We start from the raw sequence: 15,566 nt of genomic DNA, 5'->3' as shown, positions 1-15,566 counted from the left end.
TGTGTGACGTGAATTCCTCGAGCTGTATTGATTGCATGAAATAATCAGTTAAATTATGAACTGTAAGTTACTTTTACTATGAAAAAAAAAGATCATGTCGCTATCCGAGGTGCTGAAAATAAGATGACAAGCATTAATTCCTTGATATTAATTTTGAACGGTTGGGAAATTCTAACCTCCAGAGGAGAGTCTGGTTCATCCAGGATGCTCTTTTCACTCTGTATCCGCTGCATCGTTCCTGTAGAACTGGGGTCCATTATCAGCACGTTCTGACTACCAGCTCTGCCGAACTTACAGTCACTCTTTCTGGAGTCAGTCGTCCTGCACACCTCGTAATTGTACACATGTGGCAGAGTCCCTGTCCCCAAAGTGTCTGAGTAACGTGGTGGATAATATGGAATGACAGGCAGGTTGGAGTGATACAGGATGCGAGACTGTTTCCACCTGTAGATTTTGACTGATATAATAACCACTAAACACGTGATGAAGAGGAAGGAAACTACAGCCAGAGCCAAGACTAAGTAAAAAGTCAGGTTGTCATTGTACTCCTTGTCGTGGGTCAACTCAGTGAACTCCGACAGCACTTCAGGGAAGCTGTCCGCCACCGCCACGTTAACGATGACTGTAGCTGAACGAGAGGGCTGCCCGTTGTCCTCCACTATAACAGTCAGTCTTTGCTTGACAGCATCTTTATCAGTGACTTGGCGGATAGTTCTGATTTCTCCATTCTGTAAGCCCACTTCAAACAGCGCCCTGTCTGTGGCTTTCTGCAGTTTATAGGAGAGCCAGGCATTCTGTCCAGAGTCCACATCAACAGCCACCACTTTAGTCACCAGATAGCCCACATCTGCTGAACGAGGAACCATTTCAGCCACCAGAGAGCCACCAGTCTGAACTGGGTACAGAACCTGAGGGGGGTTGTCGTTCTGGTCTTGGATCATTATTTTCACAGTCACGTTGCTGCTGAGTGGAGGAGAGCCTCCATCCTGTGCTCTTACGCGGAAGTGGAAGTCTTTGATTTGCTCGTAGTCAAAAGAGCGCACTGCATGGATGACTCCACTATCAGCACTAACGGACACATACGAGGAGACTGGCACTCCGTTAACGGAGGAGTCTTCCAGTATGTAAGAAACACGGGCATTCTGGTTCCAGTCAGCGTCTGTGGCTTTGACTGTGAAAATAGAGAGACCTGGTGTGTTGTTTTCTACAATGTAGGCCTCATATGAGCTCCTCTCAAAGAGAGGTGCGTTATCATTAATGTCTGAGATCTGTAAGGTGAGAGTGACGCTGCTGGAGAGGGAGGGCACTCCCTCATCAGAGCAGGTCACAGTGATGTTATACTCAGAGGCTCTCTCTCTGTCTAAATCACTGTCTGTCATCAAACTATAGAATTTTTCTGAAACTGACTTCAATATGAAACTATTACTGTCATTGATGTCGCATTGCACTTTTCCATTTTCTGATGAATCTGCATCTTCTACATTTATCATTGTTACAACGGTGTTAGGCTTCGCATCTTCTGATATAACATTTGATTTAGACATGATATGAATGTCGGGGCGGTTGTCATTCGTGTCTATTACATCAGCTATTAATTTGCATGAACCACTTAAACCTCCGTCATCACTCGCTCGAATATTAATCTGAAAAGTTCTGGTTTTCTCATAGTCAACCTTTCCAATCAAAGTGACCTCACCGCTTCTTTTATTGATTTCAAAAATACCATAGGCATGATCTAGCATAGCTGAAATTGAATAAGTTATTCTGCCATTAGACCCGTCATCTGCATCAGTTGCAGTAACTGTCCCTACAACAGTTCCGACTGGTGCATTTTCCTTTATAAATGCTTTATAAACGGGCTGTGTAAAAACGGGAGCATTGTCATTAGCGTCTAAAACATTAATGTGAATCTGCATCGTTCCAGTCATCCGCGGCTCGCCACCATCCACCGCCGTCAGAACCAAACGTAGGTGTTCATTTCTCTCTCTGTCCAGCGGTGCATTCAGAACCATCTCCACGTTTTTACTACCCTGTCCCTGATTATTTATTTTCAGAGAAAATATATCACTTGGTTTAAGAGCATATGCTTTTAAACTATTTTCGCCCACATCAAGATCGGTCGCCCGATCTAAAACGAATGCTGTGCCACTCAGCGCAGATTCGCTTATATTAAATTGTGCCTCGTTAGTGATGAAAGTCGGAGGATTGTCATTTATATCTGTGATTTCAACAGTGACACTATAAAATTCCATCGGATTTTCTAATAAAATCTGAAAATGTAAAGCGCAAGGCGTCATTTGTCCACACAGCGCCTCCCTGTCTATCCTTTCTTTAAGTAGGAGAATTCCCCTTTCGCTGTTTAGCTCGATGTAAGCTGTGTTGTCTCGAGTAAAAACCCGAGCCCTGCCGGATTTCAGTCTTTGGATGTCTAAACCTAAATCCTGAGCTATGTTACCAACGAAAGAGCCTTTCGCCATTTCCTCAGGAATAGAGTAGCTGACCTGTCCGACAGCTGCACTGAGGGAGAGGACCGAAATGAACAATAGTACTTGCCGTCTCGCTGTTACTCCTGCCATCATCAAAATATCCATATGTAAACCCTTTGTCCCGATTCACGTTAACTGAACAGAAATCCGTAACAGAAAGCCCAAGGTTTATGTATCTGCGTTCGGTTACATTCCCACAAACGGTTTTTTATTGAATCTCTGAGCTGTGCTTCTCGACAAAATAGAAGGAGATGATGGGAGGTACTACTACACATCAGCGACGAACTGATACATCCTGGTCAACAGCGTCCCTCTGAGTTCAAAGTAAAAAATACATAAGAATTACTCATGAAAACTGAAGAGTAATGTTTAGGTAGAAATGAAATTGCTGTATAAGGACTGATTTTAATACGATAAAAAAAAAAACTTAGAATGAGGAAATCCATCTCCATTAAATAAGAAAGAGCAATGAGCGAGCCTATTTTGAACAGGTGATTGAGATAGAAATGAGAATGTTTTCAAATACTGAAAGATGTTTTGAACCTAGAGTGAGAATAGGCGAGAATAATATGTTTCCATCAATAAAACTCTGTATACCTGAAATTACAATCAATACCGAGAACTAGAAACAATATAAAGGCTGGACATTAAAAACAAACAAACAAAATAAAAAACAACAACAAACAATTTAAATGAAAACGAAAATCTCCTTAGGTTAAATCTATGAAATAAGTTACAAAGGTAATCTCTATCCATGGTTCTGACTGAAGACGGAAAAAGAATCACAACCACGTTACATATTAAAACGGGCCTGCATTTGCTACGGAAATGAAACTAAAATAACCAACCTCCAGAGGAGAGTCTGGTTCATCCAGGATGCTCTTTTCACTCTGTATCCGCTGCATCGTTCCTGTAGAACTGGGGTCCATTATCAGCACGTTCTGACTACCAGCTCTGCCGAACTTACAGTCACTCTTTCTGGAGTCAGTCGTCCTGCACACCTCGTAGTTGTACACATGTGGCAGAGTCCCTGTGCCCAAAGTGTCTGAGTAACGTGGTGGATAATATGGAATGACAGGCAGGTTGGAGTGATACAGGATGCGAGACTGTCTCCACCTGTAGATTTTGACTGATATAATAACCACTAAACACGTGATGAAGAGGAAGGAAACTACAGCCAGAGCCAAGACTAAGTAAAAAGTCAGGTTGTCATTGTACTCCTTGTCGTGCGTCAACTCAGTGAACTCCGACAGCACTTCAGGGAAGCTGTCCGCCACCGCCACGTTAACAACGACTGTAGCAGAACGAGAGGGCTGTCCGTTGTCCTCCACTATAACAGTCAGTCTTTGTTTGACAGCATCTTTATCAGTGACTTGGCGGATAGTTCTGATTTCTCCATTCTGTAAGCCCACTTCAAACAGCGCCCTGTCTGTGGCTTTCTGCAGTTTATAGGAGAGCCAGGCATTCTGTCCAGAGTCCACATCAACAGCCACCACTTTAGTCACCAGATAGCCCACATCTGCTGAACGAGGCACCATTTCAGCCACCAGAGATCCACCAGTCTGAACTGGGTACAGAACCTGAGGGGGGTTGTCGTTCTGGTCTTGGATCATTATTTTCACGGTCACGTTGCTGCTGAGTGGAGGAGAGCCTCCATCCTGCGCTCTTACGCGGAAGTGGAAATCTTTGATCTGCTCGTAGTCAAAAGAGCGCACTGCATGGATGACTCCACTATCAGCACTAACGGACACATACGAGGAGACTGGCACTCCGTTAACGGAGGAGTCCTCCAGTATGTAAGAAACACGGGCGTTCTGGTTCCAGTCAGCGTCTGTTGCTTTGACTGTGAATATAGAGAGACTTGGTGTATTGTTTTCTACAATGTAGGCCTCATATGAGCTCCTCTCAAAAACAGGTGCGTTATCATTAATGTCTGAGATCTGTAAGGTGAGAGTGACGCTGCTGGAGAGGGAGGGCACTCCCTCATCAGAGCAGGTCACAGTGATGTTATACTCAGAGGCTCTCTCTCTGTCTAAATCACTGTCTGTTACTAAGGTATAGAAATTATTAGATGTGGATTTCAACACGAAAGGAATATTATCACTTATAAAACATTGAACTTTACCATATTCATCTGAGTCTGGGTCTTGAATGTTAATCATTGTAACAACTGTGTTGGGCTTTGCACTCTCTGATATAATTGTTGATTTAGACATAATTTTAATCGTTGGTTCATTGTCATTTATATCAACGACATCGACAATAACTTTGCAAGAATCAGTGAGTCCTCCGTTATCCCTTGCCCGTACATTGATTTGGAAATGTCTTTTCTTTTCATAATCCAACCGCCCAATCAATTTAACTTCACCGTTTTCATCGTTTATTTCAAACATATGTCTGACGTCATCCAAAGTATTTGTGATTGAATATGTTATTTTGCCATTCAATCCATGATCAGCATCTGAAGCACGAACAGAAGTCACAGTTGTGCCTTTTGTAGCATTTTCGGATACAGTGCCTTTGTATACCTGCTGCGTAAAAACGGGTGCGTTGTCATTGACGTCTAACACTGAAATAAAAATCTGCATTGTTCCTGACATCTGTGGCTCTCCTCCATCTACAGCGGTCAACACTAACGCAATAAAATCATTTTTCTCTCTGTCCAAGGGCTTTTGTAAGACCATTTCAACATTTTTTGTACCGTCAGCTTGGTTGTGCAATTTAAGCATAAAATTATCGCTTGGTTTGAGGACATAACTTTGGAGAGTGTTTATACCCACATCCAAATCTACAGCTCTTTCTAAATCAAATTTAGCCCCAACAACAGCAGACTCACTAATGATGAATTTAATTTCATTTTTTTCAAACGTTGGCGGATTATCATTAATATCTGTTATTTCAACTGTAACACTGTAAAACTCCATAGGATTTTCTAACACAATCTGAAAATGCACAGCGCACGGCGTCGTGTCAGCGCATAACGCCTCTCTGTCTATTCGCTCTCTGATTAGAAGGACTCCTCTCTCGGCGTTTAACTCGACGTATTCTCTGCTATCACCGGAATAAACACGAGCGTTGCCCAGCTTTAGCCTTTTAACATCTAAGCCTAAATCCTGAGCTATATTTCCAACTAAGGTACCTTTCGCCATTTCCTCCGGAACAGAGTAACTGACCTGCCCGAAAGCATCACAAACAACCAGAAGTAAAATAAACAGCTGTACTTGCCGTCTCATTTTGTGTATGTGGGTCGTTAAGATTAAAAGAAAGATTCCTAAAAATCCATTTGGATGGCAGACAGACAATCACAATTAATACGAAGAAAAACAATCCTCAGAACGGAAGGAAAATTGTTAAAATTTGCGTCGCCTTTGTGCATATCCGCCTGACAAACGAAGACAATGCGGTCGGTCCTGCCGTTTTTCTCTAATACACCGAAAAGGAGAGGCGGCTCAGCAGAAAATATACCACAACTGCAACAAAGAAGGCAACAGCGGCCCATTGAGTTCAAAAAGCAAAATTACAGGAGAAATGATGACATATAACAAAAGCGTGAATACCCAGAAAGTCACTCAATTTTAAATGTTGTGTATAACATTTTTGTTTTATAAAAACTGTCTAAAATACAAGACAAATCCCACAAAAGTTGAAAACGAGCCTCAAATCATGTTAAATACGTAAACTAAATGATATACTTATACATGTTGCTCTCCAAGGTGCTGAAAAAAAGACTAACGAAAATAACAAGTTATATTGCGTCGTTTGTGATGTAATATTAATTCTAACCTCTAGAGGAGAGTCTGGTTCATCCAGGATGCTCTTTTCACTCTGTATCCGCTGCATCGTTCCTGTAGAACTGGGGTCCATTATCAGCACGTTCTGACTACCAGCTCTGCCGAACTTACAGTCACTCTTTCTGGAGTCAGTCGTCCTACACACCTCGTAATTGTACACGTGTGGCAGAGTCCCTGTGCCCAAAGTGTCTGAGTAACGTGGTGGATAATATGGAATGACAGGCAGGTTGGAGTGATACAGGATGCGAGACTGTCTCCACCTGTAGATTTTGACTGATATAATAACCACTAAACACGTGATGAAGAGGAAGGAAACTACAGCCAGAGCCAAGACTAAGTAAAAAGTCAGGTTGTCATTGTACTCCTTGTCGTGTGTCAACTCAGTGAACTCCGACAGCACTTCAGGGAAGCTGTCCGCCACCGCCACGTTAACAACAACTGTAGCTGAACGAGAGGGCTGCCCGTTGTCCTCCACTATAACAGTCAGTCTTTGTTTGACAGCATCTTTATCAGTGACTTGGCGGATAGTTCTGATTTCTCCATTCTGTAAGCCCACTTCAAACAGCGCCCTGTCTGTGGCTTTCTGCAGTTTATAGGAGAGCCAGGCATTCTGTCCAGAGTCCACATCAACAGCCACCACTTTAGTCACCAGATAGCCCACATCTGCTGAACGAGGCACCATTTCAGCCACCAGAGAGCCACCAGTCTGGACTGGGTACAGAACCTGAGGGGGGTTGTCGTTCTGGTCCTGGATCATTATTTTCACAGTCACGTTGCTGCTGAGTGGAGGAGAGCCTCCATCCTGCACTTTTACGCGGAAGTGGAAGTCTTTGATCTGCTCGTAGTCAAAAGAGCGCACTGCATGGATGACTCCACTATCTGCACTAACGGACACATATGAGGAGACTGGCACTCCGTTAACGGAGGAGTCCTCCAGTATGTAAGAAACACGGGCATTCTGGTTCCAGTCAGCGTCGGTGGCTTTGACTGTGAATATAGAGAGACCTGGTGTGTTGTTTTCTACAATGTAGGCCTCATATGAGCTCCTCTCAAAGAGAGGTGCGTTATCATTAACGTCTGAGATCTGTAAGGTGAGAGTGACGCTGCTGGAGAGGGAGGGCACTCCCTCATCAGTGCAGGTCACAGTTATATTATACTCAGAGGCTCTCTCTCTGTCTAAATCACTGTCTGTTATAATGCTGTAAAAATTACTGGATGTAGAAGTAATTGCAAATGGTGTGTTTTTATTAATCGTACACTCGACTTTACCATTTACGTCGGAATCAGGATCATTAACACTCATTACAGCTACCACTGTGCCCGAAGGCGAATTTTCTCCTATTGAAATTGACGACGATATTATTTTTATAACTGGACTGTTGTCATTAATGTCTCCTACATCAATAATGACTTTGCTCGAATCAGACAGTCCTCCTCTGTCCACTGCCTCTACGTAAATCTCATACTTTTGGGCTTTTTCATAATCAAGAGGGGCATTTAGTACAAGATGCCCGTCTTCCGTAATGACGAATACATTTGAAAGGCCCCTCATGCTATTTCCAATTACGTAGCTAACCTCCCCATTAGAGCCTTTATCTGCATCGGAGGCGCTCACTTTGGTAATGACTGTCCCGTTGACTGAGTTCTCTTTGATTTCAGCTTTGTAAACGGTTTGTGTAAAAACAGGGGCGTTATCATTAACGTCTAACACTGTAATATGAATCTGCATAGTCCCAGACCTTTGAGGCTCTCCTCCATCAACAGCTGTTAACAGCAATGATGCATACTCCTGCTTCTCTCTGTCTAGAGACTTCTGTAAAATCATCTCGACCTTTTTACCACCATCAGACTGACTGTTCATTTTAAGTATAAAATTGTCGTTGGGCTTCAATGTATAGCTCTGAAGACCATTTAATCCTATATCTGGATCTATTGCTTTTTCTAGCATGAATTTAGAACCGACGACTGCAGACTCGCTGATTTCAAAGCGCCTCTCTTCCCTTTCAAATACGGGAGCGTTGTCATTAATGTCTGTGATTACTACAGTGACGGGAAATATTTCTATTGGATTTTCTAAAGCAATTTGAAAATGTAAAGCACAAGGCGTCGTCTGGCCACAGAGAGCCTCGCGGTCTATTTTTTCTTTGATGACGAGTAGTCCCTTTTCCTTGTTAAGCTGAAGATACTCTGCATTGTCTCCGGTGTGGATACGAGCCCTGCCGGCTTGTAATCGTTTAACATCTAAACCCAAATCCTGAGCTATATAACCGACTAAAGAGCCTTTCGCCATTTCCTCGGGGATAGAGTAGCTGACCTGGCCGAACACAAAACGAGGAAAGACGACCAAGAAAAACAACAGTACTTGCCCTTTCATTGTTCTGTTAAGCACATCCGTCGAACAGAACTAATGTTCTCTCTTTGTTTCGCAATCCGCGTTACAGAGCAAAAATTAAATGTACAGCTAAGTTTTGATGAATTAAAATCCAACGATATGGTTATTCCATGAAGATTATTCGTGCCTTCTACCTTATGCACTACAGTGTATTCCGCATGCACACGAGTCCTTCGCTCTTTGAGAGGACGGAGGATGTGCCGTGTTTCAAATAATTAAAAAAAAAATGCTGACGCTGGTCAACAGCGGCCCACTGAGTTCAAAACTCGAAAGTGCAATTTTCAGGATTTAAAAGTCTCTCTAACACTACACCTATAAATTTTAGCGAAAATACCAGACAAAACACATTAATGATTCCGTTTTAATTACAAATAAGATAATACTAAATTAGACAACGAGTTCCCTTATTGATAAAATATTAATTCAATACGAAACTACTCAACTGAAGTGTAAGCAAAATAGGACAAGGATTAGGGAAAAAAAGATACACAATAATAAAAGCGATAATCCCATCGCTATCCAAGGTACTGAAATTACTTGGACAGGTAGTAAAAACAGCGGGGAATAGTATTGTATAGGTTTATCAGAATTTAAAGAGTCTAACCTCTAGAGGAGAGTCTGGTTCATCCAGGATGCTCTTTTCACTCTGTATCCGCTGCATCGTTCCTGTAGAACTGGGGTCCATTATTAGCACGTTCTGACTACCAGCTCTGCCGAACTTACAGTCACTCTTTCTGGAGTCAGTCGTCCTGCACACCTCGTAATTGTACACATGTGGAAGAGTCCCTGTCCCCAAAGTGTCTGAGTATCGAGGTGGATAATATGGAATGACAGGCAGGTTGGAGTGATACAGGATGCGAGACTGTCTCCACCTGTAGATTTTGACTGATATAATAACCACTAAACACGTGATGAAGAGGAAGGAAACTACAGCCAGAGCCAAGACTAAGTAAAAAGTCAGGTTGTCATTGTACTCCTTGGCGTGGGTCAACTCAGTGAACTCCGACAGCACTTCAGGGAAGCTGTCCGCCACCGCCACGTTAACAATGACTGTAGCAGAACGAGAGGGCTGCCCGTTGTCCTCCACTATAACAGTCAGTCTTTGTTTGACAGCATCTTTATCAGTGACTTGACGGATAGTTCTGATTTCTCCATTCTGTAAGCCCACTTCAAACAGCGCCCTGTCTGTGGCTTTCTGCAGTTTATAGGAGAGCCAGGCATTCTGTCCAGAGTCCACATCAACAGCCACCACTTTCGTCACCAGATAGCCCACATCTGCTGAACGAGGCACCATTTCAGCCACCAGAGAGCCACCAGTCTGGACTGGGTACAGAACCTGAGGGGGGTTGTCGTTCTGGTCTTGGATCATTATTTTCACAGTCACGTTGCTGCTGAGTGGAGGAGAGCCTCCATCCTGCGCTTTTACGCGGAAGTGGAAGTCTTTGATCTGCTCGTAGTCAAAAGAGCGCACTGCATGGATGACTCCACTATCTGCACTAACGGACACATATGAGGAGACTGGCACTCCGTTAACGGAGGAGTCCTCCAGTATGTAAGAAACACGGGCATTCTGGTTCCAGTCAGCGTCGGTGGCTTTGACTGTGAATATAGAGAGGCCCGGTGTGTTGTTTTCTACAATGTAGGCCTCATATGAGCTTCTCTCAAAGACAGGTGCGTTATCATTAACGTCTGAGATCTGTAAGGTGAGAGTGACGCTGCTGGAGAGGGAGGGCACTCCCTCATCAGAGCAGGTCACAGTGATGTTATACTCAGAGGCTCTCTCTCTGTCTAAATCACTGTCTGTTACTAAGGTATAGAAATTATTTTCCGTTGATTGTAATATGAACGGAATATTTTCATTTATTGTGCAGCTGACTTTGCCATTCTCGCTGTCGTCTATGTCTTGAATATTAATTATTGTCACTACAGTGTTGCTTTTGATATCTTCAGATATAACATTTGTTTCAGACATTATATTAATAATGGGGTGATTATCGTTCACATCTATAACGTCAACTATTACTTTGCATGTGTCCGTTAGTCCTCCGTCATCACTTGCACGCACATTTATCCGATAATTGTTTGACTTTTCGTAGTCAATATTTCCTGTTAATCTAACCTCGCCCGTGTGTTCATTTACCTCAAACAACTGTCTGACATCGTCTAAAGTATTTCTGATCGAATACGTTATTCGTCCATTTGATCCGTAATCAGCATCTAATGCACTGACTATGGTTACAACTGTGCCTCTTGGTGAATTTTCTGCGACATTAGCTTTGTATACCGACTTCGTGAAAACGGGTGCATTATCATTAGCATCTAACACCGTGATCTGAATCTGCATTGTCCCTGACAGCTGAGGTTCTCCTCCATCTACGGCCGTCAACACTAAAGATAAATGTTCATTTTTCTCTCTGTCAAGAGGCTGTTTTAAAACCATCTCAACATTTCGGGAGCCGTCTGCCTGATTGTGTAATTTAAGAGCAAAATTATCAGTCGGTTTGAGGATGTAGTTTTGGAGACCATTAATTCCCACATCCAAATCCACCGCCCTTTCTAAATCAAATTTCGACCCGATGACTGCAGACTCGCTTATTTTAAATTTAATATCCCCTTTTTCGAAAAGGGGGGTATTATCATTTATATCCACAATTTCAACATGTACTCTGTAAAATTCAATAGGTTTCTCTAAAATAATTTGGAATTGTAGAGCACATGGAATCATCTGACCACAGAGCGTCTCTCTGTCTATTCTTTCTTTGATAAGGAGGACTCCCCTATCTTTATTTAGCTCAATATATTCTCTGCTATCACCAAAAAACACACGAGCCTTGCGTGATTTTAGTTTCTCTACGTCCAAACCCAAATCTTGTGCTATTCTTCCAATTACGGAACCCACTGACATTTCCTCGTTAATGGAGTAGCTGACATGCCCCAAAACGGAGCTGACAAAAAGGAACGAGACAAAAAACGGTACTTGCCGTTTCATTGTTCTCCTCGGTAATATGACAAAGGCAGAAACACACGTTTTTTTCTGCTGAATAAAATGCGTCAACCTTTATTCCCAAGGAACGCCAGAAAGTCAATGCATATTCCTCGACAAAGAACAAAACAATAACCGAGACATGTTTTCCCGTCCACTCGAAAACGTCGTGTCCTCTATCCAGTATGTGCCTCCTGTCGCTGGGGTTTTAAGATTGGGGAGGAACTGTTGACAACGTACGCTTGCAGAGTAACATGCTAGACTACAGCGTCCCTCAGAGTACAGACGGCAAAACTACAGGAGAAAAGATGAAAAAACAAAAACAAAAAAAGAAACATTTGGAGCGATCTCAAAAATATTAAAGTTAAACGATTTTATACTGTCAACTGGTATTCTATGTCATTAAATGCAATTGAAAGTGAATTAAAGATATCGCAAGAAAAATAGGTTGGTGTAGGGAATTCCCCAAGATTGAAACCCCCCCAAAAAAACAAAAACAGAAGACACTGACACTCATGTACACAGATATAGAATGAACACGCTGTCAGCGATTGAATACAACATGGTGAGCAAATGCAACAGAAATGGGGCTTATGTGTCGTAACATTCTCATCTTTACAGGAAAGCCTGTTATAACTGATATGACTTTTTCAGGCCTAAAATGCCGTTTTCAATAACTATTCCAATACACTATTAAAATGTCCTAAAATATTTAGACTACTAATATGAAAAATAAGTACTAAAATATGGCTTAGCTGGGTTTGGAATACCTTGGTAAATATAGATCAACACAGCAATAATTGCTTAGTTTTGCACACAAATTACAACATGTAAATTGGTTTCTAATACCTTTCTCAAATTATGAAATGGCTAAAATGATAGAAAGAAGATAATGTGAGAAAATACAAGTGTAGTTTTATCTTTCCAACCACTTTAGTGTGCAACATAACGATTATTCAGAAACGTATTATTCAGAAATGCTAACCTCTAGAGGAGAGTCTGGTTCATCCAGGATGCTCTTTTCACTCTGTATCCGCTGCATCGTTCCTGTAGAACTGGGGTCCATTATCAGCACGTTCTGACTACCAGCTCTGCCGAACTTACAGTCACTCTTTCTGGAGTCAGTCGTCCTACACACCTCGTAATTGTACACATGTGGCAGAGTCCCTGTCCCCAAAGTGTCTGAGTAACGTGGTGGATAATATGGAATGACAGGCAGGTTGGAGTGATACAGGATGCGAGACTGTCTCCACCTGTAGATTTTGACTGATATAATAACCAATAAACACGTGATGAAGAGGAAGGAAACTACAGCCAGAGCCAAGACTAAGTAAAAAGTCAGGTTGTCATTGTATTCCTTGTCGTGTGTCAACTCAGTGAACTCCGACAGCACTTCAGGGAAGCTGTCCGCCACCGCCACGTTAACAACGACTGTAGCTGAACGGGAAGGCTGTCCGTTGTCCTCCACTATAACAGTCAGTCTTTGCTTGACAGCATCTTTATCAGTGACTTGGCGGATAGTTCTGATTTCTCCATTCTGTAAGCCCACTTCAAACAGCGCCCTGTCTGTGGCTTTCTGCAGTTTATAGGAGAGCCAGGCATTCTGTCCAGAGTCCACATCAACAGCCACCACTTTAGTCACCAGATAGCCCACATCTGCTGAACGAGGCACCATTTCAGCCACCAGAGAGCCACCAGTCTGGACTGGGTAGAGAACCTGAGGGGGGTTGTCGTTCTGGTCCTGGATCATTATTTTCACAGTCACGTTGCTGCTGAGTGGAGGAGAGCCTCCATCCTGCGCTTTTACGCGGAAGTGGAAGTCTTTGATCTGCTCGTAGTCAAAAGAGCGCACTGCGTGGATGACTCCACTATCTGCACTAACGGACACATACGAGGAGACTGGCACTCCGTTAACGGAGGAGTCCTCCAGTATGTAAGAAACACGGGCATTCTGGTTCCAGTCAGCGTCTGTGGCTTTGACTGTGAATATAGAGAGACCTGGTGTGTTGTTTTCTACAATGTAGGCCTCATATGAGCTCCTCTCAAAGACAGGTGCGTTATCATTAACGTCTGAGATCTGTAAGGCGAGAGTGACACTGCTGGAGAGGGAGGGCACTCCCTCATCAGTGCAGATCACAGTGATGTTATAGTTAGAGGCTCTCTCTCTGTCTAAATCACTGTCTGTCACTAAACTATAGAAATTGTTAGATGTAAATTTAATTTCAAATGGAATATTGTCATTCATCACGCAATTCACTTTCCCATTATTTTCAGAATCAGGGTCATTTACGCTCATTAAAGCTATTACTGTCTTGCGGGCTGAGTCCTCCGGTATTGAGCCTGACGCTGAAATCATATTTACAACGGGTCTATTGTCATTCACGTCAATTACATCGATGATTAGTTTACTTGAGTCAGAGAGTCCACCTTGATCGATTGCTTCTATGTCTATATTATAAGTTTTTTCAATTTCGTAGTCAATCAGACCATCTAATATCACATCACCTTCATTATTAATATGAAATAACTTTGAAACTGTATCCATGCTATTTCCGATTACATAGGTCACCTCTCCATTTGTGCCTTTGTCTGCGTCAGAAGCCGTGACCTTAGTAACAAGTGTTCCCTTAACAGAGTTTTCCGTAATACTTGCTTTGTAAACGGGTTTACTAAAAACAGGTGCATTGTCGTTTGCATCTAATACGGTAACATAGATTTTCATTGTTCCTGTCATTTGCGGTTCACCTCCATCTTCCGCAGTCAAAACTAAAGATATATGTTCTTGTTTCTCTCGGTCCAATGGCTTCTGTAAAATCATTTCTACTTTCTTGCTTCCATCACTTTGTGAGTGCAATTTAAGAACAAAATTGTCACTCGGCTTAAGAGTGTATCTCTGCAGACCATTCAGTCCGATATCTGGGTCTATTGCTTTTTCTAGCATAAACTTAGAGCCGACGATCGCTGATTCGCTGATTTCAAACACTCTCTCCTCCTTTTGGAAAACTGGAGCATTATCATTAACATCGGTAATTTCAACCGTAACTGGGAATAATTCCAGTGGGCTCTCTAACGTTATTTGAAAATGTAAAGCACAAGGCGTTGTCTGTCTGCACAGGACTTCGCGGTCTATTTTTTCTTTAATGAGGAGGACTCCTCTTTCTCTATTCAGCTCGATGTACTGAGCGCTGTCTCCGGTATAGAGACGAGCTTTACCTGACCTAAGACGTTTGACATCTAAACCTAAATCTTGGGCTATATTGCCCACCAAAGATCCTTTCGCCATTTCTTCTGGAACTGAATAGCTAACCTGCCCGACCACATAACTGAGGCAGAGAATGGAGATTATCAGTACTTGCCGTTCCATTGTTTTGTCCGACACCGCTGTCACACCACGGCTATGTTGTTTTATTCCTTTTAACGATTAAAATTCCAACAAAATGAATAGAAAAGATAAAAGGGAATCTGTTTTAATCCACCCGTTACAGTAGGAATCCGTTTTAAGCTGCCCGTGAATTTGATCTAATTCCCAAACCGTGTGCTCTACGTCTGAGTGTGCTTCGTCGGGATGTTGACTGGGTGGATGTGTTATTAAAGAAATTCAATAACTCGACAGATTGTGCAACAGCGGCGCGATGAGTTCACAATGTGAAAGTACACGAGACAAACAGTAGAAGACGAAGGACAAAAAAGAAGTAGAAAAAAGCCAGCGCACGTCTATAATGAAAATGAGGAGGATGACAGAAAAAAGAAACGGCGTTTTCTCATCTTGACCGATAATGGAATGAACGTAACTATAGAAATTCATTCACACAGAATGGAAACGAGAGATTGTTGAAAAAAAGAATTTACTCCAGGCATATAAATATATAAAAGAAGCGCATAAAAAAGGAACAACGTAGAACTGTGCCCTATTT

General features: G+C 42.4%; 5 protein-coding genes across 34 annotated transcripts in view; all 5 read right to left on the bottom strand.

Moving 5' to 3' along the window:
- LOC113036849 (protocadherin gamma-C5-like) overlaps nt 1-15,566 on the bottom strand; it is a 271,126-nt gene that overhangs the window by 65,836 nt on the left and 189,724 nt on the right. Inside the window, exon 1 of one of the 30 annotated variants that reach the window (XM_080288464.1) lies at nt 177-3,280. The exons of 28 other annotated variants lie outside the window; for them this stretch is intronic. In XM_080288464.1, coding sequence (XP_080144590.1) covers nt 177-2,591 — 2,415 coding nt within the window. In that variant the 5' untranslated portion in view covers nt 2,592-3,280. Of the gene's footprint in view, nt 1-176; nt 3,281-15,566 lie in introns of those variants that run through there. One more of the 30 variants, XM_080288520.1, reaches the window with a different exon arrangement.
- LOC145420058 (protocadherin gamma-A7-like) lies at nt 3,287-5,719 on the bottom strand. Its single transcript, XM_080288813.1, has 2 exons — nt 5,406-5,719; nt 3,287-4,118 (listed from the first exon to the last, which is right to left on the bottom strand). The coding sequence occupies exons 1-2, from the start codon at nt 5,717-5,719 to the stop codon at nt 3,287-3,289; spliced, it is 1,146 nt and encodes a 381-aa protein (XP_080144939.1).
- LOC145420027 (protocadherin beta-16-like) lies at nt 6,150-8,651 on the bottom strand. Its single transcript, XM_080288729.1, has one exon. The coding sequence runs from the start codon at nt 8,649-8,651 to the stop codon at nt 6,153-6,155; it is 2,499 nt and encodes an 832-aa protein (XP_080144855.1). The 3' UTR covers nt 6,150-6,152.
- LOC145420078 (protocadherin beta-16-like) lies at nt 9,253-11,671 on the bottom strand. The gene has a single exon (XM_080288836.1). The coding sequence runs from the start codon at nt 11,656-11,658 to the stop codon at nt 9,253-9,255; it is 2,406 nt and encodes an 801-aa protein (XP_080144962.1). The 5' UTR covers nt 11,659-11,671.
- LOC145420102 (protocadherin beta-16-like) lies at nt 12,596-15,492 on the bottom strand. Its single transcript, XM_080288844.1, has one exon. The coding sequence runs from the start codon at nt 15,014-15,016 to the stop codon at nt 12,620-12,622; it is 2,397 nt and encodes a 798-aa protein (XP_080144970.1). The 5' UTR covers nt 15,017-15,492; the 3' UTR covers nt 12,596-12,619.

Source organism: Astatotilapia calliptera, chromosome 2 (assembly GCF_964374335.1).
Source record: "Astatotilapia calliptera chromosome 2, fAstCal68.1, whole genome shotgun sequence".
Taxonomy (NCBI): Eukaryota; Metazoa; Chordata; class Actinopteri; order Cichliformes; family Cichlidae; genus Astatotilapia; species Astatotilapia calliptera.
The sequence above is the reverse complement of the archived record's forward strand: the minus strand, read 5'-3'. Positions and strand labels throughout refer to the sequence as shown.